This window comes from Poecilia formosa, unplaced genomic scaffold, assembly GCF_000485575.1.
Source record: "Poecilia formosa unplaced genomic scaffold, Poecilia_formosa-5.1.2 Scaffold88, whole genome shotgun sequence".
NCBI lineage: Eukaryota > Metazoa > Chordata > Actinopteri > Cyprinodontiformes > Poeciliidae > Poecilia > Poecilia formosa.
Genome location: NW_006800027.1, coordinates 337269 through 360407, shown reverse-complemented (window position 1 = coordinate 360407; position 23139 = coordinate 337269). Strand labels below are relative to the sequence as shown.

At 39.7% G+C, this 23139-nt stretch overlaps 1 protein-coding gene across 1 annotated transcript in view; it reads right to left on the bottom strand.

Moving 5' to 3' along the window:
• Nucleotides 1-23139, bottom strand: part of cyth3b (cytohesin 3b) — a 34302-nt gene that overhangs the window by 9287 nt on the left and 1876 nt on the right. The window contains exons 2-8 of the mRNA XM_007557334.2: nucleotides 5187-5269; nucleotides 4848-4912; nucleotides 3640-3706; nucleotides 3383-3501; nucleotides 2858-2938; nucleotides 1744-1856; nucleotides 147-295 (exon numbers count right to left, since the gene is read on the bottom strand). Coding sequence (XP_007557396.1) covers nucleotides 147-295; nucleotides 1744-1856; nucleotides 2858-2938; nucleotides 3383-3501; nucleotides 3640-3706; nucleotides 4848-4912; nucleotides 5187-5269 — 677 coding nt within the window. The remainder of the gene's footprint in view (nucleotides 1-146; nucleotides 296-1743; nucleotides 1857-2857; nucleotides 2939-3382; nucleotides 3502-3639; nucleotides 3707-4847; nucleotides 4913-5186; nucleotides 5270-23139) is intronic.

Below are 23139 nucleotides of genomic sequence, written 5' to 3'. Positions count from 1 at the left end.
CATAAAGTCTATATATAAACTCAAACTATTAAAGAAAGACAGTTTAAAAAAAAAAAGTAACACTTCATGCATTCACCAGCGCAGTGATTTGCAGTACAGGGCTAAGTCTGTCCAGACATTCAAACTAAATAAGTCACCATTCTTACCCTGAGTAGCTCCTCGGGGAGATCTCCTCCCTCATTGATCCCTCTGTTCATGGAAATGAAGCGCTCCACCGGGGGCTTGTCTCGGACGTTGGGATTGTGAAGGCTGGTGTTCAGCATAATAATGGCAAATGAGAGGACGTAGCAAGTGTCTGTGGAGGAAATTGGACAGTTTCACACATTTGTCCTGCTTTTGGAAGGGGTTACTCTTGACACAATGCATATCAATTCCCAGCAATAAAGTACATGTTACTTAAGTACATGTTCATGATGGCAGAATGCTTTTGCAAAGTAGTCAAGGCTGGAGGAGCTTTCATCGCTTCAAAACATCAAGAGCAAAAACAACTAAGCTAATTAATTACAATAATTGTCTGTTTAAACAATATATATTGTTTTACATTCAGGTTTTGGAAATTTTTTTCTAACTTCCTGTAGCAGTTAGCTGAGCTGCAATGCTAACAATAGATTGGAGGTAAAAGAGATTCACTTGTAGTTGTGTTTATTTCATTCCCTTCCCCGTTTTTGCATCAGTACAGCTACTAACAGCTTAGTAAATGCAGTTCTTGCTGATACTTGTGTCAGTTCTGTCCATTTAAACACCACAAGGGGGCTAGCAGCCCCTTCAGCAGCTAACGAATCATCCTACACATACTGTGTCTATATTATTGTGCAAATTGTATGTTTTTCTTTATATTGCTAAATTACAGCAGCATAGTTAAGATGAAAATGAAGAGGCAGATGTACCTCATTTGCACAGTCCACTCTGTCAAAACAAGCAACTGTTGTAAAACAAGAACCAGAGTGACAGGACTTGTGAGTAAAAATTACAACTAACTTCTTCTCAAGAGGGAGACTAGTGAAATAAAAACCGATGTATAATCAGCCAAAAGGGCCTAGTTTTTTTGACACAACTTTTCCTCCAGTCTTTATTGCACAAACACACACACACACACACACATCCACGATCATAACTCCTGCTCACCATCCTGGACCTCATATATCCACACACCACCAGCCAACATCCTCTCCACTTTGATTTATAACACTGCACACCCCGTTCTCAGGAAATGGCCAATAACTTAGTCTGGGTGTGTCGCTGCTTCAATAGTGATGACCTGAGCTGCCACCTGAACACAGGAGGCTCCACACGGGACGCAACGAGACAAGACTGTACTAATGACCGCCATTGAGCAGAGATCAATACAGTTATAGCCGCTGGAGACACGGACGCTGATTACACAGGGGTCGGGGGGAAAGCTGCTGCTTAAAGACCAACATGTTAACTTTAGCTGAAATTTTGAGAAGTGTAAATTTATGCCTGAGGAAGTGAACTTTATACAGAGATTGAAATACTAATCTTATTTTCTGAGAGAGAACGTTTATCTTTGCGAAGAGATAAAAGATTTGCTTCGACCAAAGTAAAATTTATACTTCACATCCAGACCTGGCAGCCTACTGGGAACAAAACAGTCAAAATAATTGATTTGAATTTGCAGAGGTCTTTCTGGCTCAAGTTATCCATCCAGACTGAGTCATGACAATGCTGGTGCTGCTGTGTGTGCGTGCGTGTGCGTGTGTGTGTGTGTGCGTGTGTGTGTACCTGTGGACTGGAAGACACCAGGATTGCACTGGCAGTACCTGGAGGCAAACGCCTCCATCATGCGATCGATCTTCTGGGCTTCACCAGGAAGTCTGAAGCTCCACAGAAACTGCCTGCAACAGCAGAAAACAGAAACATGATGATCTCATCACATATTTTTGATGCAAAATTTATATTGAATTTTTAGCTCAAATCTGGTGCCAGCCAGCACAGGATTTGGTCTAATAGGAGAAGAAGAGGAGGACAACCAAGAAGAATAAAAAGTTAAGTTAACAATGCTGTTGTGATTGTTTAAAACGCTATTTTTGGCAGGAATGTTAAGAAATTCAACACCATTGCTATGGTAAAATACGATGATGATGGGAACATTTATGTAGCTAAACGTTGTGCTTTGCAGTAAGAAAACTGATTAGAGCTTGCCAAACACTTGAGCCTCCAGGCATAAATTTAATTAAAAAGTTAAAAAATTCTCCCTCCAAGCTTTAGCCATTTTGGAAATAAAAAAAAAAATCTTTCTCAATGTGTACTAACTTAGTAGAGACACACAGATTTCTAACGTCTTAAATTTAAGGTTGTCAGTGTCAACACAATGTTGCCAGATGAACAGATTAACATTTCTCATAAGTTTAAAATAATAGTTTTTTTTTCCTGTTAACCAAATTTGACAGCAACATGGGAAACACTTTTTTCCTGAAATCCCAACAAAGTTTCAAGGAAAATATTATTTAGAGTTTCAATCATTGTAAAAGCTACATCTTTTTATTTTGATCTTTTTCAAATTATCTGTCCTTATACTTTAAGTTATTGATTCACAATTATTAGCAGAATGATGTTCCTAATGCCAGATGCCACAACATTAATACATTTAAACATGCGGCTGTGTAACATCGTCCCCCAAAAGCAATATTTGCACGTAATCCACAAGTTGCAGTAATAAAAAAAAGACACCTTTTTATCCAGGAGTAAATGCTAAGGTTGTGATTTTAGTTATAAGGTTTGACAGTATTAAACTGCTGTACTGAAAAAGACGATACCTTTTATGCTGACATCTGACACATAACAGAAAGACCAAATTAAAGTGTGACCCAGTGTTTGTTAGTATTGTATATCTCACCTTAAGGCTTGAACAAGGTTGAGGTCTGCAAATTCATGAAGCTCCACAAATGCCTGAAGGACCTTGATGTTAAAGTCATCCCTGTAAAAAAAAAAAAAGAATCAAGAAAAGAAAGTTATATTGAGTTAAATTGAGATAAACACTTCATAGTGGTGCATTTTGGGACTCTTGGAGGAAAGTCGAATGCGGCAGCTAGGATGCAGCACCTATTTTAGCTCCAAAACTGTTGAGCTGTCTAAGCGAGACACTATTGCGTCTGTATTTTGACAGCTCTACCCCTGCCCCAACATCTTTCAGATAAAAACCACATGTCCGCCCAGATTTTTTTTTCTCTCTCTCTTTTTTTTTTTCTTCTTTTTTTTTAGTTGCACTGCCTCCTGTCACGGCTCTGCTTCATAAATTCAGGCTACTGACTTCCAGGAGATTTCTGGTTGGGTCAGAGCACAGGCAAGCAGAGCTCACAGAAAGACAGGAAGAGAGAAAAGGAAGGTAAAAAGAAAGCAGAGGGAAAACTGGAGAGGTTACCGTTCCCCTAAGTAGTCGCCAATGACGGTTTTGTTGAGCCCTTCGCCTTTGTAGAGGAACTGTGCGATGTCCTCTGGGGTGTTCTGGAGAAGATCGTTTTCCAGAAGAAACTGGATTCCCTGTGAAGATATTACTCTTCAGTTCAGTAGTTTTGAGACATGTGATAAATCATTTTAGTATAACATAAATCACTTCATACAAAAGCAAAGGTTATGTTGATTCTGAAGTCTCATTGGAAGCTTAGAAACCTGTCTGACCTTTTTAGGATCCATGTTGAATTTCTTCCTTCCCATGGCAATCTGTTTGTTTCTTTGTGAGGTTTTGCTGCAATAATAATGATAAAAAAAAACTATTAGATATGAGATATTAGAAATTAGCAAGTGACCAGAATTTGATGATTTTCAGCTTGATTGGCCCTGACTGTGACTTGTGAAAATTGTTCTACTACTGTATCTTTTGAAAACCTCTGAATCACCTAAAATCTGTATACCACATAGAAAAACTGTATCTATAAAGAAAAAAATAATGTCAAAAATCATCCACAAAATTCTGATTAGTGCAATTATCTCACATCAAGTTGTGTCAAGCTGCTGTGTTTGCTCTGTTGGTCAATTCTGTTTTCTAGGTTTTACTGCTCAGTCAAATATTGAATCTACAGACACCAAAATAGGTAGTAAACAGCACAAAGTGCAGTTCTGTGACAGCTGCAGCAACACATCTCAATCAACCCTTTCTACAACAGTTTCAGAAGAGTAACATTTCCCATTTCAATGCCTTTGAAAACACACAGAATTTAAACTCCATGGAAATCTGCACCTTTATCTTTCAGTGGATGCTCTCAGTGTTCCCTTGTGCCCAAAATAACCCGAGCCAAGTTTCACCAGCTGCACCTGAGACGCACACAGCCTGACACATGGCCTCACTCCATCTCAGCCAATCGCAGGAAAGCATCCACATAAAGACTGTTTGACTAATGTTTAGATAAAGGCTATTTTTTACTTCACTAATCAAACAATAGAGGATTAAGCTGTTCACATAAAACGTAAAATGACAGGTGTGATGCTGGGAGTAAAATCAACTACCGGTACCTCTCAAAAAAAAAAAAAATACAAAAAGGAACTAGAACAGATGCTGAAGTAAACTCTTTTGAAAAAAAAAGAAAAAGATGGTAAGCAGATCAAATGAAAGCTGCTCCAAGTTTCACCAAATTTTAAGGTGAAAATCCCCTTGTGTCACAGGATTTGCTGGACAAAATAAAAATCGCAAACCTTTCTTTACGGATTCAGGAAAACACTGTTGGCCCTCATAATTCTCTCACATTTTAATGAGGAAAGTATCGGCCAGAAAATAATATATATAATCCGATTCATCATAATTAACATAACCCCTACTATCAGACTCAAAGGAATTCAGTTTGCTATACAGTTCAGTTGTACAATATGCGCCAAAATAAACCCAAACTCACCTCTCCCCAACACAGGTAAGCTGTTCAATCTCATTCATTACTTCAGCGATTTCAAATTTCAGCCGCTGCAATGGAAAAAAAGAAGAAAGGATTCAGTTGACAGTTTCATATACATATGTATTTGGCCCTTGCTAAAACAATATTCTAAGAGACAACTGAGAGACTTCATGTGATATGATAGACGTGTGTCTGCATGCAAATAGAAGAGGAGAAGCTGCATGCAGGGTTTAATGCAACGCATTATCCTCTAGCGTCACATCAAAAGAGTTCAAAAATGTTCATCCAATCCAAACCATCAGCTTTCAATCGCAGCTAAATGAAAGAAATTGTGTCACTTACTTCGATATCATCAAGAAGCTCTTTTTTTCTGCGTCGTATGTTCGAAAGCTCATCTCTCTCTTCCAAAGACAAGTCCTCGGGCACTGGAGAAAAAAAAAAAAAAAAGTGGGGAAAAATGAAATGGCATTTGAGTGAGAGAGAGAGGGGCTGGGTTATGACGATGGATTAAATGAATTCATTTTCTGAACAGCCAGTCAGAGTCGTGGGGGTTAAGCCCGGCAGTGCATACCTGGTCAGGGAATCCATCTAAAAGATATTACATATGACCTACATTAACATGCCAACGAGTGGAGGTGCCATTCAATTTTGAAAACAAAGATTAAATGCTGCAAACAGACTGGAAAGCAGGCGGCTGTGGGGCACCATGCTGTTTCTGCAAATTTTATCTAACCCAGCAGGTGGTTGCTCTGTTCAGGGCAACACATCCTGGCTTTTGAGCTAACACGCTAGTAGTACAACCATACACCATAAATCATAAACCACGCCTTGCACAAGTAGTGATACTCTATTGAACTTCTCATAGCTTTCCAAAGAATTCCCACAGGGTGATGCTGCCACTACCATGACCTCTGTGTGAATGGTTTATTAAGTTTGATGTGCATGGATAGGTTTGACTTTTACTTTAATAATTAGAGCAACTTTTTTTTTTTTAATCTTTGCTCTGTTTGCCTGCACGACTTTTTGCAAACTCTAAAAATGATCTCTTGTGGCTTTCTTCCTGCCATATCTAAGACTTCATGATCAAATATTCAAGTCTGCAGTGCAATAAACTGTTTTATGAAATATTATGATCAAGAGTGAAAGAAAGATTAGAAATCTGCATATGGACTTGAACAAGTGGACTCATATCCCGTCCCTTTGAGAGAGCCTGAACGGTCTCTATCATAAAAACACTGGGAAATAAGAGTGATTTCATGATTTCATCTACTGATCAGTAATCATCATTTGACAGTTAGGAGTCAGATTTTTTTCAAAACTGGATCTAATCATGTCACTTGAGGCATCAAAGTTAAAAAGACAAAACCATAACATGGACGAGTGACCGTACCTAATGAAATAATAATGACTTTAGTGAAACCATAACATTTATTCAATAAAAGCAAGGGTAGATGTTTCCTTTGAAGCATTTTTTTTCACCACAAAAAACACTTGCAGAGATACTCTGCGGTGGGTTGGACACAAATTTTCTTAAAAAACTTCTATACCCCTTTAGACTTTTTGACATTTCATCAAATTATAGCCACAGATTTGAATATGGTTTACTGGGATTTTATGCCACAGAACAAGACAAATTAGTACATAATTGTCAAGCCCCTACAGCAACCCTGACCAGCTCTGTTGTCCCTGCTGAACAACAACTTCCCACATCATGATGCTGCCACTACCAGGTGCTTGGACAATAGTGCGTTTTATTTGGATTTAATGTTTAAGACTAACCTAAAACGGTGCATCAAATTAGAAACGCCCTGCACTTAGCTCCATTAATTTTTCAATCCTTGGTCTCAGCTGAAGAAAAACAACCACACAGCATGATACCGCCACCACCATGTTTCACAGTATTGTTGGTCTATTAGGGTTGAGTTAACAGGTCGAGTTAAGGTCTTATTTGATTAGAAAACCGTCTCGTGCATGTTGGCTGTGCCCCCTGCAGGGCTTACGGGGTGAATTTGTGAGGCATTGTATTCACACTCAACTGGCGGACATCTGGCAAGGCTGGCTCTCTCAAATATTGGCTTACTGAGAAGTCAGCTGTCATCAACCCCTCTTTTAGGGCAATTAAGGCCGCAGAGAGCATCTCGCCGTGCAACCCGTCTGCTTTACTGCGTGTGCTCACATAGAGCGTTAAGTGCACATTGCATATACAGCGCATGCAGAATTTACATTTCACACACATTACATTAATTTCACTCCACACAGAACGTCCCAGAGGCCAGTTACTTATCCCTCATTTGGCCATGCCACGTCAGCCTCATCCCCCCCCGCCCCCCACAGAGCCCTCGGAGGATCTCCCATTCGCTCTTCTGCACATCAGAAAACAGCAATTCGGTTTGAGAGAGAGCGAGCGAGCTAACAGGAAGTAGGTCATTTTCACATGGAGCCAAACCAGATTGCGCTTCTCCTACGCCGTTTCCCACTATCACACACATGCACACACTCCCCCTCCATCTCACTTTCTTTGTCCGCCTCCACCCGGGTGCTTGAAGTGGGGGTGAGCACAGATTCAAATCCCCCAGCTAAATCATACCACTAAGCAGCTTTACAATCCAGGCACACACCCCCATGACTGTAAATAATGGTGGGGAAAAAAAGGACAGTTATTTCCATCCCTCTGTATCTCTCTGCTGCATCTCTTTTTCACGTCATTTGACTCAATCCCCCTTCTTTGTCTCGCGCTGTGAGGAAAAAAAAAAGTGACAGAAGTAGCAAGGACTATTAGGTTATTATGTTCGTAGGGCATGAATCTTGTGTTATCAGAGGGAAACAGTTGGTCATGACAGCAGGAAACCTTGATGGATGCAGGCACTGCAGTCAGTCACTCACAAACTAACCAATGCTCAAAGTACTGACAAGTTAGGAAGGACAGAGAGGAGAAGTGAAGCAGTTATTTTAAATATCTGTATTAAAAAAATTCACAGGGAAAAGCAACTTTTCCATTAGGTTATCTGTGCATTAAATGTAAAGTAGGCCAAGAGTTAATGGCTTATAAATGCCAAGTCCAATAAGCAAAGCAAGACTGATGACTCACTCTTCGCATGTAAAGATGTCAAAGGAGCTTTTTAAATGGCTTGGCTGCAGTGAAGAAAATCTTATTTCACATTGAAAGCCGTGACAGGCTTTACGAGTGTCCTCTTTTCACTGTTTTTATTAACAAAGAATACATCATTATTAAATAAAAGACCGATAAATATATTGCTACAAGTGGATTACTATGCAATTTAAAGTGATCCACCGGATTATTTAATGCATTGGGCTGGCTATGCTGATGCGTTTGCTCCAGAGGTTTTCTAAACCCCTTATCTTCATCCATATAGTTTTATTGTGCTCATCCATCGTGCTTTTGGTCATGATCTACATTTCATGGCCACACATAAAAGACGGAAAGCAAACAAGACGAGTAGATCGAGTGTTTTTAATTTTGGTTCAGCTGGATCTGCGATACGGCAGTCTGGAGTCGCACCTGAAAAAGATTAGGTGGATTTAGAACTCCAACATCCTTTGAAATGCATATCTGACATGTTTCTGCTGCTGGCTGGTTTTTGTTCTTCCTGGTGTGACATGGACTTTTTGGAGCAAGATTTTGTTTTTTGCTGACGACCAAGACACAAGTCGTTAAAGCTCAGGTCTTCAACACGACATGTTGTCTGTTGCTCTCCTTTAGTCGTTAAGAAAATCTGCTGTTGGTGTGTTTGCTTCCAATTTCTGTCACCCTGATGAGAGAGTTTCTGTGTTACGCTTTTCTATATGGTGAGATTTCACCAAAACAGTCCCCACTTTCACTGATCCGCGTAACAGGTCAAGAGTGGCCTGAAGCCACAGTCACCTGTACTGAAAGCAGGAGAAAGTGTGGCTGACCTTCAGTCAAGAGATTCGCCACGGAGGAATTACATGATGTGGCACTAATATTTCACAGTTTTAATAGATGGAGGTGAGGTGTTGGAGTGCACTGGCAGGCTGTGCACTCCAACAGAAGAGAGACTGATGCCCTCAGCCACACAGGTGGGATTGCTTAGATTTATTAGGTATAGTAAGATTAATAGACAAATAAGCCTACTGGGTTGTAGCTGTAGCCATTGTTCTTTCTTGTCTCCCCGTTATGCAGCAGAAAAAAAATAAGAAACCTTTCTACTCAGGGTGTGAGAATGTCTTGGAGCTTGAAGTAGTTGAATGAGAACTGTATTTTTTTATTATTCTGCTCAGTAGAGGTATATTATTTTTTTTCCTCTGTATATCTGTGTTAGTCTGGCTTGCTAGTTATGTTTCTCACCAGTATTTACCTGTAAATATAGATTAGCCTGATTAATAACGAGCTTACACTCTGATTCAAGTAATAGTTCCTGACGATTCTTATTATTGGCTTTGGTTGAAGTGTTACCTCTGACAGAAACAACATACAGTGGTAAGAAATAGGTTGAGTCCTGGTCTTTTTCATTATATACTTATCGTTCACGTCGGATTGACCGCTACATTAATTAATAATAAAACGCAGGAGACTGATTTACTCTAAATTGCAGTCGTGTAATTCAACACTAGCAGTAATATGTGTAGCATCCAATTAAAATCCCCCAAAACCAAACCTGCAACAAAAACAAAAAAGATTAGACTCAGTTTGCAATTTCATATTGGCAACTGAAAAAAAAAAAACTATGGAAAAGAAAATGCCACCTTTTATGCATTGGAAGTTCCTGTGCCAAAGAGCAGAGAAAAGCAAAGAATGACATGGGAACAAATTCGAGCCCACTGGGCATCTTCACACTCTTTGAATCTGTTTCTCTTGTTTGTTGGCTTCAGTTAAGTTGCTTCATAATGCAGCAATTGTAAAGAAAGGAGACCCTGCAGGCCACCTACGTCTGTAATGCGCACAGCCCTTCAGCCCTCCTACTCTGACCGGAAGCCCCCAGCTGGACGAGAAAAGGAGACAAACTGAGGAAACACAAACTGATTTTAAACACAAACACAAACTATAGCCCACGACACACATCTGATGCATCATTCATGAAAGCCTGGGAATCTCAGAGTATGTGTTAATGTCTTTATATTTCCACAGAGAGAAGACCTCCAACAAAAAACAAAAAAAGAAAATCCATATTAGGTCATACACAAACGCTCTAAAATTAACCCCAAGCACATCTACATAAATTTTCTAGGCCTGACTGCTCAGCCGTTTCATTTAGTGGCATATGGAGCTGCTGTTGTGGTGCAATCAATACATCATTATAATATTTCAAACATGCACGCTTAGCCTCTTTCCCCCTTTTCACGGTGACCAATCATTTATGCACAGAGAAATGCCAGGGAGTTCATCTTTTTCATTAGAGACAAGCAAAGTTTTTGTTTTGGCTGTGCTCACACGGTTTTTATGTTTGGTCAGTTATCGGGCAATAACTGACCAAATTGGACTTTAAAATTTTAACAAGTCGTAGCTACTTCATAGCTCCTCTTGTTTTTCAGTCATATTGTTGTCAACACTTGCAACAGTCTGAATATAACTGGGTTATCAAGAATTACTAATAATGTCTTATGACCCAACTTTAACCAGAATGAGTGACCTATCCTGATCTAAATTTTAACAGAGGTTGTGAAGAGGAAGAGAGATCACATGCAAATTATTCATGTCAGAGATAAAAGAGGCTGCGTTTCAGTCTGCTAATCATGCATTCCTACACGTTTATATCCTCAAAGAGATTCTTTGTTCAAATTTCATCTGTCTTTAGTTATTAGCAAAACTAATGACTGTCTGGTTTTTCAGCTAGGTCATTTTTGAAGGGGCTGTCAATGTAGATCTGCTTAGAAATGCACAGCAAAACGAGCTGGTTATGAGTCAATTTGAACTTCAAAAATCTATTTTCTGATTGGTGAATGTACCGTACTATAGTCATATTGGCAGCAACGCTAGGCTAGGGTGACACTGCTGGAGATTAAAGAAGATTACCACATGCAGCATTGATGATGGTGATGGTCTTCAAAATAAAGTCAAATGAAGCAAAGAAATGTAACAGTATATTTAAAAATATATATTTAGACTTGTTTGCAGTTAATTTAGCCTGCAAATAGATGAGGGAAAGCAAAACTTTAATCAGAAACGAGGAAGGCTGAAAAGAGTACAGCAAAGTTCATCTTATAGTCTTAAACTTTAACATAGTGTTGTGGAAAGTGTTGGACTTATATTGACAATTAGCATGAATTTTGGTCATGCTTATTGTGCTCACTTGCTAATGTTTCAACCTATAGATAGTTTAGAATATCAGCTCCATAGTTACCTTGTCTTTGTTTTAAAATAAAAGTAAAATCTGAAGTTTCTGCTCCAAGATAATTAATTTAATAATTAATGACCACTCACAGAAGAAACAAACAAAAAAAAAAAGCCCTGCTCTGTTTAGTGTTGATCATAACAATGACTGAGGACAACAGCAAAGCAAACCAAAGAAACATTTGCTGATTTTTTCCAGGCTTTCAATAGTACAGAAGAAAGGCTGCATGCAGAAACTGTGGCTTTTAATCATGACACAAATTAACAGTGAAACCAGTCAGTGTGACATGAACTGAAGGTAATACGGAACAGTTTAAACCTCTACGCACACATCCAAGTCACTGAACATGGATTTTTGTTGTCATCCTCCAAACAAGGAAGACACGCCAGATCTCCTGTTGCCTCTAAGATCTCCACATTTAATCTACAAATTAAACTGTTGACTATTATTCCATTTAGATAAACGTTTCCACCCATTTAGCCATACTGTAAGATTATATTGCAGCTACACTAGCTTTAACAGCTTGACACAACTGCAGCAGCTTGCAGTTATGTTTGGTAAGTGTGCAATAATTGTCTCCCCCCCTCTGTGTTACACCTACTCGTAGCTCTCAAAACACTTGCATAGAAAGCACTTATACACACACACATGCTGACAGCCTGACAGAAGCAGGAGCCTACACACATACAGCGGTGGTATGAAAATAGCCGACATTCCTGCAACTACAGACGCCCAGTCTGGTCCAACCGGTTAGTTGTGCTCACTTTGTATCCATCCTCTCATTTGTTTAATGTGTGCACTTGAGTTTTGTTTCAAACCGAATGTTGTAAAGATAAATCCACAGCTGCTGCTTCAGCTCTGATGCAGATGAAGGATTATTTGTGAAACACAGACTTCTAGTTTGTTAGAGTCAGGTCATCAGTGAGGTTACGTAAAGCGGCTGTTGCATTTTAATTTCCAAAGCCGCTGACACTTCAAGACCGGGTTTACAGACATCTTTTTCACTTCAGATAAAACTCAAGTCCAATAACCTGTCGACTCTCATCTAGTCTTCCTGAACCATTTTCTTTGAAGACTGGGAACCCTGCAGTAGACTCATGCATGCCCTGGGTGCTCCTTGTGAAACTCCTGGAGGGAGAACAAGAAAGCTGAAATATGTTGGACTTCAACTTCAGATAAATAATGAAGCTGGAAGGATTATTATGCCATATTCTTACAAGAAGATGTTTGAGCATCTCAGAAAGAAGGCAATTTTAATCACAGACTTGAAACATCTAGCCCAGGAAGCAACTCTTATTTATTCAAAATCAGGTCCAACTATAATCTTGTTTCGATACAGAAGTGAATAAATGTTTCCAACCCTGCAGCTGTCACTTCCTGTTAGCCCATCTTAGAGGACACACAAACAACATTTCCTTCATGAAAATTAGATTACAAAGCAAAATCAGAGGGAACATCAAACACAATGTGGCCTTTTTGATTCTTCAAAGACTTGGAGACTCCATAACACAATCCCCTTGAAGCAGCGCAGTCTCATCACAGAACCCACTAGTTTCAGTCACTTATTTATGAACATGTCTTACATATGCCATGCTCCACTCTAAAGCTTCCCCTCTCCTTTGAATCAGAGAATCCTCCAGTGATTGGTTTGTTTCTGGGTCATCATGCCAAAGGATTATACTGTTGTTTTACTAATTACCAACTGCAACAGCAGAGACATTTTTTCAGATAATCCTTGATCTAGCTTCACTTTTCTTTCTGCATCTTCTATTGCACTTAATGCTCTGTGCAATCTTACACCCTGTCTAGACAAGAACTTTCCTAATTGACCATGGATTTGACGGTTACTCAACAATACCCAACTAATTTACAAAGCATGCCTGCGGTGGGGCCAAACTAAGCCCTGAAGAATTTTCTGTTAGGTGTAGAGTTAGATGTTTTGAGGTGAGATTACAGGTCCCCCTCTTTGAAAATCATCACCTCCCACACAACGCTGATGTTGCCAATCTGAAAATCTTTTCTTTTTTCTTTTTTCACACTGGTTTCTGAAGTACGATTGAGGGCATCACCACAGCAGTCTGCTTCCACAAAGCTAACACTGTTACGAGAAGCTGTCAGGAAAACCGAACAATGTTTAAACAGCTATTTGCTCAACCTTTTCTTTAAATGCTAACTGTCCAATCCACCTACGTTTAACGAATTTAACTCGGTCCAAAAAAAAAGAGACTTTTGAATACCAGAGAATTACTCCAGTTTTGGGAAAGTGTTTACCGCAGCTTATTAGTGTAAAGTTGAGATAATAAAATGTTCCTTTATTTTCTTTTCAGACTTAGAAAATACATACTGTACAAGATCTAACTCATAAGATTTCTGCAAAGATCTCCACAATGTTTACGATTTAGGAAATAAACAGACAAGCAAAACAGCATGAATATCAACAACAGGCATGTGCACAACTGGAAAAGAAGGGTGCAAATTGTTGACTGGTTCTGAGTCTAAAATCTGAAAAACTTCCCAGTACACAGATATTTAAGAGAAAGAAAAAAAAGGAGTAATAAAAAATGAAGAAATTCTTCAGCTATGAAGCAGAAATCAATGTCCATTTTCATCTTTTCCAGACAGCAGGAAGAATAAAAGGAGAAGAAATTGAAAAGAAAGAGAGGAAAGAAAAACATAACCCGTTCAAAATCTAAGCCAAGACTTTCATGAGACAAAATATGTGGGTGGATCGGATCACTCTGTCCCAGGTTCAGGAAAAAGTTATTTTCCAGGTCCTTAAATTCTGGGAAGGCCTTGCCGTTTTATTATGGTTTGGATGCTGGGTCACATAACATCCATTAAAATTTAGCACAGATTAATGATAAAACTAAACCTTCTGATTTTTGCAAGGTCATAGGCAGACACGTAAACATGCAAGCTTTAACTTGAACCTTAATAATATTATTTTTAGAGTTGCTACATTTATTTACAGCTGTGTTAGGACAGCAGTTTGCATTGTTATCTTATCTGTACTTGCATTATCTATTTTTTTTCCCCAGATGTTCCTGCTAAATGTGAACCCAGTAAGTTAAAATTACATGGTTTGTATTACTAACAGCAGTTAGTCATAATAATCAGTAAACTGATTTCAATGTAAATGAAAGGCAGCATAAGCACGTGTCTGTCCAGCTGAGAAGTTAGAAAGGGTTTAATGTAACATTAATGAGATTATCAATATTTTTCATTAACATATAAAAGTTAATGAGACTCAAAAGCAAATTAACCATGTTAAAGGACAGAGATAACTAATATGCCAGGGATTTGTAAATGATGACAGAACAGACAGGATGGGACTGGCTGGAATACAGGACTGCAAACATTCACTTCCTCTTCAAATGCAATAGCAGAAAATAAAAAAAATTAAAAAGTACTGACAAAATTGTCATAATAATATCTACTGTTCCCATCTAACCAAACGCAAGCACATTTATTTCCTCTTTTCTTGTTTAAACTAGGCATCTGCACTGCCTGCTGATAGCTTGCAGGCATAACAACTGCATCTCCAGGGATTTCTATGCTGTTTTCTGTAACCCCTGCATATTCTGCCCTATGGGATTCGCAATAGTTAGCAAGCTGGAGCCCACTGACGACAAGTTATCAGCAGATTAATGATGAAGCAGTTGCATCATGCATATAAAATAACCTTAAGCATTTTAAAATATATATATTTGTAGCACCCATGGTCACTGATGGTGATGCAACACTAAGCATGACAGGTCAGCAAAAAAGATTAAATGCATGCATCAGGAGATCTGTGACCAGGAGCTACAGTACATCACTCACCCTGGTGATAACGCTCAGCGGCACTTTACAGTGGCGCACGTGAGTATTTGCGAGTTTTTTTACCCACTGGAATCTGCAGCAGATTATCAGTCACATCAAATCCTCGACTCTGACACTGATTTACGTTCTCTTTGTACTGCGACTGTGAAAATGTGGACAGGCAGAGAGAATTTACACATTCTGAAGAGCAAAGGAAGGATAAGGGAAACAAGTGTTTATCAGAGCTCGTCCTTATTCTTGAGCCCCTCACCTTTAAGGCTATTAATTTAATAAATTACAGTCTTCAGAGCACCAACAGTGGTCATCTTTCTTTGAAAGGTATAAGGGTATTGAGAGGGTTGTGGAAAAGTAACCCTCTAAATTGTTAAAATGATAACAGGTCATAAATCACAGAAAAAACTGAAAACACAGGGAAAGTTATGATTCATGTCCTGTCCATGCTGTGTTAAGCACTCATTCAGCTCACCTGGCATGCCTGATTGCTTACCTGTTCCACCTGGGCCTTGCCCTACTTAAACACCCCTCAGCCTCTGCTTCCTTGCCAGATTATCGACAGCCACGAGCCAGTAGAGATCTAGCGTTTCCTTTCAAGCCTTCAGTGTTTCTACGACCCCTTTCTGTCCACGGATTTACCCCTCCTGCCAAGCCTTTCACAGATCCCTCCTATTCTGGATTTCTGGACCCTGGCCCAAGCTCTGCCTCACGACCACCGATTACCGCCTGCCCCTCAAAGCTAAATTTGCTCTCTCTGCCTTATTATTGACAAAGTCCCTGGGTGTTGCGTTTTGGATCTCCTCGTGGAGATCTTCATTGCTTCCACAGAGGCCTGTTCCACTGGTTTCCTGCATCACCCTGTTGTCAGACCCTCTGTTCCTCTGCTCCACTCGTCCACTGCTCTACAGGTCAGTTAGCTGAATATTTCTAAGATACCCCTCCTTTACCTGTGCATCACCAGCCTTCTCCCCTCTCTCCTCAGTGCTGTGTTTGATGATCTCTCCCTGAGCAGAAACCAGTATCCGAAAATAAACTTTTTTTTCCTTTCGTATACTCCTGTGTGTGGTTGAATGTCCGGGTCCCCTCTGAGTGTCCTTACAGAAAGTATTGATCTTTTTTCTCTTTGTGAGCATGTACATTAACCTCAACATCTTTAATCCAGATATTGATTTTTTTTTATTTAAAATCATGAGTTTAAATAAAAACTCATCTTTTGGGAATTTCCTTTTATGTTAACCAATAATTTATCATAAAGTGAGTGATGAAATAGATTTTGGGACCAACAATTTTCAGAAAATTCAATTTTCTTTGACATACCAGGACACTTTAAAAATCAGGTGGACTCTTCTAGTTTCAAGCTTAAATCATGTCAAACTATCAAAAATCCCTTAATCTTTATGTCCCAACCTTGTGAAACGTTATAGGAATAGAGTAAATGTTCCATCAGCAAAAGGTGATTGTAAAACTCTATACATCAAAACATGTAAAATCCAAGAATTCATAATAGGTTCCTGTTCTTTAAACAACAGGAACCTTCCACATGTATCCATGTGTGTGTATGTAAAAGTCCCAAGAAGGTCTCCAGTCCTCGACCTATAATCCACCCCCATCCGTAGTTTTCCCTACTTGATTTTCTAGATTTGTTTAATCCTCTCGAGAGGAACTTGCGCACACAATATAAATGCATGTGAAAACACTGACAGACATGCATATACATTTAGTTTTGCATACAAGCTTATATAAATAAGAGCAAAACAGGACATGCACAGCCAGGATGAGCCTTGCACTACTAACCCACTTTAGGGATCTGACTGCAGCTGTCAGTGGCATTTTTAAACTGTTCTACTTCATCTCCCTCCACTGGGCATATATAAACTGTCTCACGGAACGAACAGAACATTGCAAACACGCACACAAGCAGAAATGCACAGTAACAGGTTGCTCAAGAGTCTGTGCTCCTCTCTTGGAGCACTGCTGCCTTTCTCTGTTGCACGGTATCATTGATGAGACATGACTACACGACTTTGGCATCGTCAGATCTTTTCACTGCACCACCAATGCAATTACACCCATTATGAAAGCAATAAGAGTTTAAGATCTTACAGCAAACAAGACATGAGAGGCAGGATATTAAATCTGGACCATTGCACAAGCTATGGGAATTTTGTTACAGTTTACTGACACATTAAGCATGTTAGTAATTCACTGAGCGTTACTAATGCCTTCTCAAAAGCTGGACTAGCGGATGGGTTTACCAGGCTTTAGAAGTTGGAGTGCGAGTGGGAGGTGAGAGGCTGGAGGCCAGCCAGGGCCTCTTCATATGTATATAAACTAGATGTCCAAGAGCTGAATAGATGCATAGAAAGGTGAACTGGAATAGCAGACTTTGCTTCAGTAGAACTGAAATGAAGGATCAGCCCGTTTTTGCAACCTGTGTCCCCATAAGAAGGAGCCTGAGCTCCCATAAAAGCACTAAATTCATACATACAATAGAATACCTTTATGAAACTGTTATATAAACAAGTATGTGATTCATATTGTAATCAGAACAAAACTGCAGTGTTTTTTCTCCTATTTGTGATCTAAATGCAGAAGTCCACAGACTTTGGGTTTTTGGACAGAATCTGACATGCTTGGCCATAAAGTCCGATAGAGCCGGTTATATGTGCAGCATATGGTTGTGGAGAAGTTTTTCTGTGCGGCTGGCTGCGTTGTAGACCAACAAACAGCAGCAGATAAGTGCAAAGTGTAAAATAATTGATAAATGGGTTTATTATTATTTTTTTCCAAACATGAACCTGAATATCACGTCTTTATTTTTAGCTCATTTAACACCGTCACCTCTAAATATCATAATTGATGGTAAAATTGAACGCAGTTCATTCAGAACAATTCTGACTCCAACTCCAGTCTTTTAGAACTGCTGTCCTGCTCAAAGAACATAATCACGGTCCTGTACAGACGCAAAATATCAGTTCATTTATGACCAGCTTTGATTTTCTTTTTTTTCTCCCCCAAATTAGGCTCCCAAAAATCCAGTTGTCGGTGAAGGCCAGGGTCTACCATCAACATCCTAAAAATGTGTTGCATTTGCAGAGTGTAAAGGCCTGAATCCACAAACTCTCTCAAAGGAATACACCCTTTCCTGCAGGTTAAACAATCTTTGTGCTCTTACATAACTGTTCCAGCACTCATTTTCCTGGCAGCTCAGCTCTGCTTTCTCTTTCCTTTTTTCAATAAACCTAAACTACTTTTCCTACACACACACACACACACTTAACACACTCTTTATTGGAAGCCATGAACCCAGACATTCAGTCGGTCCATCAAATAGAGGAGGATACTACTTATCCAAGTTTTATTTCTGTGCATGACTTTTGGGAGTTTTCACAGGCACTGCTTACACTTTCCACTGAGAAAATTAATCCTGTTTGCATCCCATCTATGAGCCCCTTGATAGTCTTAAAGTTACAAAGAATCCAGTGTGAGACTGTGTTGAGCTGTAGATCCTTACTGCACAGCTAACTAATGAAGAGGAAACTTAAACTCACTTGAGAAAACTGAAACTCACTTGAGAAAACTATGTTTTTTCCCCCTCTCCAATTCTTCACATATATATTGGGTCTAGCCATTGGCTACATATTAAAAGTGATTTAAAGTTGTTTACAAAGCAGAACTGAGCTTCAGAATTTACAGGGGCCTCATGTTCACCTGAAACATTTGCACAGAAGCACGCAAACTCAGATCTGATTTCCATATGGGTCAGTCTGCTGTAAAAGTCTGCAGAGTCCCGTGTAAGCCAATCAGGCAACGTCATGGGTAATTATCACGTGCGATCAGATATCTTTTTGAAAGCAAAGCTCAACAACGGGCTCTTTGTGGTAATTGGCCTTTTCGTTAGAGATGAAACGCACAAACTTTTGTGCCGAACTTCCAATCAAGCCAAGACATCTATAACCTCGCAACATACATCTAGGTATCGACTGAGCTGTGGAGAGTCGGACTGCTTGGTGCCACCAAGCGGAAAGATGAGGAAGAGAAAATAGCTGTGAAAACAGCGGACAGGACAAACTGTTGAACAGAGATAAGTCATACTGTAGGGGTTCAAAATGCAGCCATCCCCCAGGAATCTCTAAAGCAGATGTTGGTTTACTTTGTACAGGTAAAAGGACAGCTTTTGGGAAGAACGGGCAGAAGAGTAGATGGAGAGAAAACACATTTCGGTTCAGTAATGCAAGTCTACACAGTGAGATGACAGGGAATTTTGCATTGACTGTGGCGGTAAGATGAAAGATTTCCTTAAGTTTTGGAGCCAGGATTTTTAAAATGCCTCGACGCCAGAAATCGACCAAGGCCCAAATAAATTTTATTGGTAATTTTAACAGAGTGCATGAGTTTGCATATTATTTGGTACAGCCAAATGTGCAAATCTCAGAAGCAAGAATAAATCTAGTGGTTTAAAGAGCAAATGTTCAGTTTAGGGAAATAAATAATTTTCATGCCGTCTTTGCAAGTAAATCGGAGAGACAAACACTATTCACTGAATCTTCGGGTCTCAAGTAATGATTCATAGAAGTACTGTATCATGCTTGTTGAAATGGTGAAGGTCAGAATTCAAACCAGGTCAGATACCCGCAGCTGATTGTAGTGAGTGAAAGGGACTAAAAATGTGTCTCCAGTGAGGGCCCCTTGTGTTTTGTGCACGACTTTAGAGAAATCCTCAGCTGAACTACATGCTCCACTGCTGCTCCCTGACATCCTGCAGGGCTCTCGTGCATTTCCACAGACTCCGTCTGCATGCTTCTCTCCATCAGCTTCCTCAAACCCGCAGTTCTTTTGGAGCAGACACACCAGGTGAAACCCTCCTAAAGAGTCTAATGTGGACAAAGGTAGAAAACAGGCTAGAAACTTATATTAAAGCATACTTTAATAGCAGGCTACTTGGATCACTTCAGCGTGTCCCTCTGTTTATTACTGCACAAAATTAGTTGTTTTTTTTTGTTTGTTTTTTCCATGAAGCAAGAAGCTGCTGGCTTGTTCCTACAACTGGCAAATGAAGGATTGAAATCTTAATGCCAAGCTCATAACAGCCCAAGTTCGCCTGTATGTGTCATAAAACCCTACAAACCACACACTGTAATGCACTGAAAGCTGCAAACTTTAAATGTCTGGTTCCACAGGGTGTAAACAGAGTGGTTTGCTGCCAGAATCAGAGTAGAGAAGCAAGGCTTTATCATAAAAACGCTTGTTCAGAATTGCTTCCACAGCTCAACGGGTAATTAAAAGTGGACACGGAAGCAGTAGGAGCAAGAAAAGAGTGTGTGTGTGTGTGTGTGTGTGTGCATTTGATGATGGACTATCACAGTTGATCACGCAAAACCAACATGTTTTGCAGGATGCCATTTTTGCTAGGTCTGTCTGACTTTGACAAAACTTTGTTGACTTTTGTTTGTCTGTAGAGCATTCAAGGTCAAGAAAAGAACAAGTAAAAGAAGCCATTGTGTTGCTGAAAGTTGGACGTGTCAAACCAAAAGCTTTAGAGCTTGTTTCGAGTAATTGTCCAGTTTTGCTTATTTTACCATGGCCAGCGACAAAATTATTCAGTAATGTGACAGAAAAATAAATAGTACAAGGGAAAAAAATACACACATAACTGAAGACCCCACGTGTTGCCATTTTAACCCTTTTTCATTTCAGTAAATAATTTCATATTCATGTACTTAACCATTCTGGATCAGTTTATGTCTCTTTATTGTTTAATATTCTGATGAATTATGGAGATAAATATTTATGAGCACTGACAGCTCTCTCAAAGTTGGCATGGTTTTGCATTAGTAAAGCATTTAATAATGAAGAGGGATTTTTTCTGCTTCATGCCAAGACAAGTCCACAGTTCAGCCATTCTGTTATCTGCTCTAAATCTTACTCTCTCTTGCCGCCTGAATGAAGCTGCTCTGTTTTAGCTTTGAGCTTTTATTCTTCTATCTTGGAAAATGCTTTTAGAAACGTCAGAAGTGCTTTGAAAATTTCAGCGTTAAGAGAAGGATCTTTAGTAACTTTAGTAGAGAAGTTTGAAATGGCAAACGCATTAACATGACAAACACCTGATGGACGGTAGAAAAGGAAAGAAACACAGGGAAGAGATTTTTTTTGTATTAGTGGAACAAAACTACCCTAGCAGTCTTTTTAGGATAAAATTATATATAAGGACATGTGGACAGATGAAGGTAGGAAACCTTAAACAAAAAACTTGATGACAGTCCATTCTACCTAACTAGAACAACCTAAAGACATTGCAGCTCTGCTACTCGAATGAGTAAAAACAGAAGATTGGTTTCACAAATCATTTGTCAAAGAGAATATTTCAGGCTTAAGCAGAAGTCATAAAGGGAGAAATTGAAAAAGAAATGAATCCCTGTTGAAAGCCTGACCTGGTTTGAGAGATGGTCATGGATGGTCACTTGCCATTTGCAGAGTTAATTATGACAGAGCAGAGGGACTTTTACTGACAGAAACTCTGCAGAATTGGTTCAGTCAGAATATCCAGTCCACTGCGTCTCTGCCTGACTGCCTTTCCCTGGCATTGTTCCATACTTCATCGGCAATTCTCCATGTTGGCTCTGGCACTTCATCCCACCTCCTCCTCACAAAGAAAAACACATCTCACCACCCAAGTTACTACAACTACACTTTACCCTGCATGGTTGCACGTGCTTTCACGTGCTTTCCCATCTTCACCCTTGTCTCCCTTTGACACTCCGTCCCTCACTATGTCTGTCACTTTTTAGTCTTCCCTTGGTCTCAAATTGTGGCCTGGAGAAGTGTGAGCCACATGGGTAGTGACGACAGTCACATACTGAAGCTTGTCAACCATGAAGCCACCAACATTAAGCACCGCCCTGTACGGATTCAGTGTTGTAATCGTACCCAGAATGACTCCCCATTCGGTGCTCCTTCACAGCTCCCTGTTCTGCTGGTGACTCTGGTGTAGGCATGTTTGATAAGAGCTTGTTTGAATAAAGAGAACAAATTAAGGAATTTGTAGGCAAAAAAACATATGTATCAATATAGATTTTTGCAACATGTGGTAGATTATATATTCTACCTAACACTTTTGCAAAGACATTAATGGTAACTCTCCTTGTGATTCACATAGTCTCCAGAGCAGAACACCACTTGTGTGCTTCATCCTGTTGCTCTGAATATGCGACAGTGTGTTTACATGCTCCGGGGTATTGTCAGCACTTCCTGTTCATCATCACAGCAGCATATGTCTTTCTGAGAGGGCCAGGCTTATGTGCAACACCAATGAAAGTCAGGCGGGCTGAACGCAGCACAATCCAAGCGTTATGTCCAGGTGCAACTTATGCATCACTCCTGCAATTAGTCATACCCTGCAACTTTGCACGGAGTAAACATGTGGTGCGAAACAACCTTTGATGAATAAAGGAGAGATGACTGGAGTAAGTGTGTCTCACCTGGAGATTATGACTAGGTGTTGATAACACAGCTATATGGAGTTTGCCAAATTAGGAGCAGGACCAGTTAAGTGGGACAGGTTCCCCTTTAAGTGAAATTGCTTGTTATTGGTAGGAGTACTACATTTTATAGCAAAAGTATTCATACTGCATTAACTTTCATTCGCAGATGTTAATGGATTTTATAGGGTTTTACGTGATAGACTAACACGAAGTAGCTCATTACTGTGAGGTAATGGAGAATAGTAAGGTGGTTTTCTAATTTCTCAGATAAAAAGTGTGTTGTGCTGTTGCATTCAAATCCCCTGAGTCGGCCTTTCATAGAACTACCTTTCATTACAGCTGTCAGTCTTTGAGGATGCATCTATCAGCTTTTCATATCAAGAGGCTGAAATTTTGCTCAGACAGGACAAAGAGCTTCTTTCAACAGACTGGACGTCGACTGGGTCCATGTTTTAAGCTAAACCATCTCATTTCAGACTAAAGTGTTGTTGTTTAGGATTGTTTGCTTCCATTAGTGTTCTGTATTTAGTCATTCACCTTCTTATCAGATCTGACCAGTTTTCCAATCCCGACTGAAGAAAAACATCCACACAGCATGATGGTGCCACCACCATGTTTCACAATGGGAATGCTTTTGTTTACTGTGAAGGTAATTTTCTTTAATACAATCTGTTGTGCAAGTTGGCC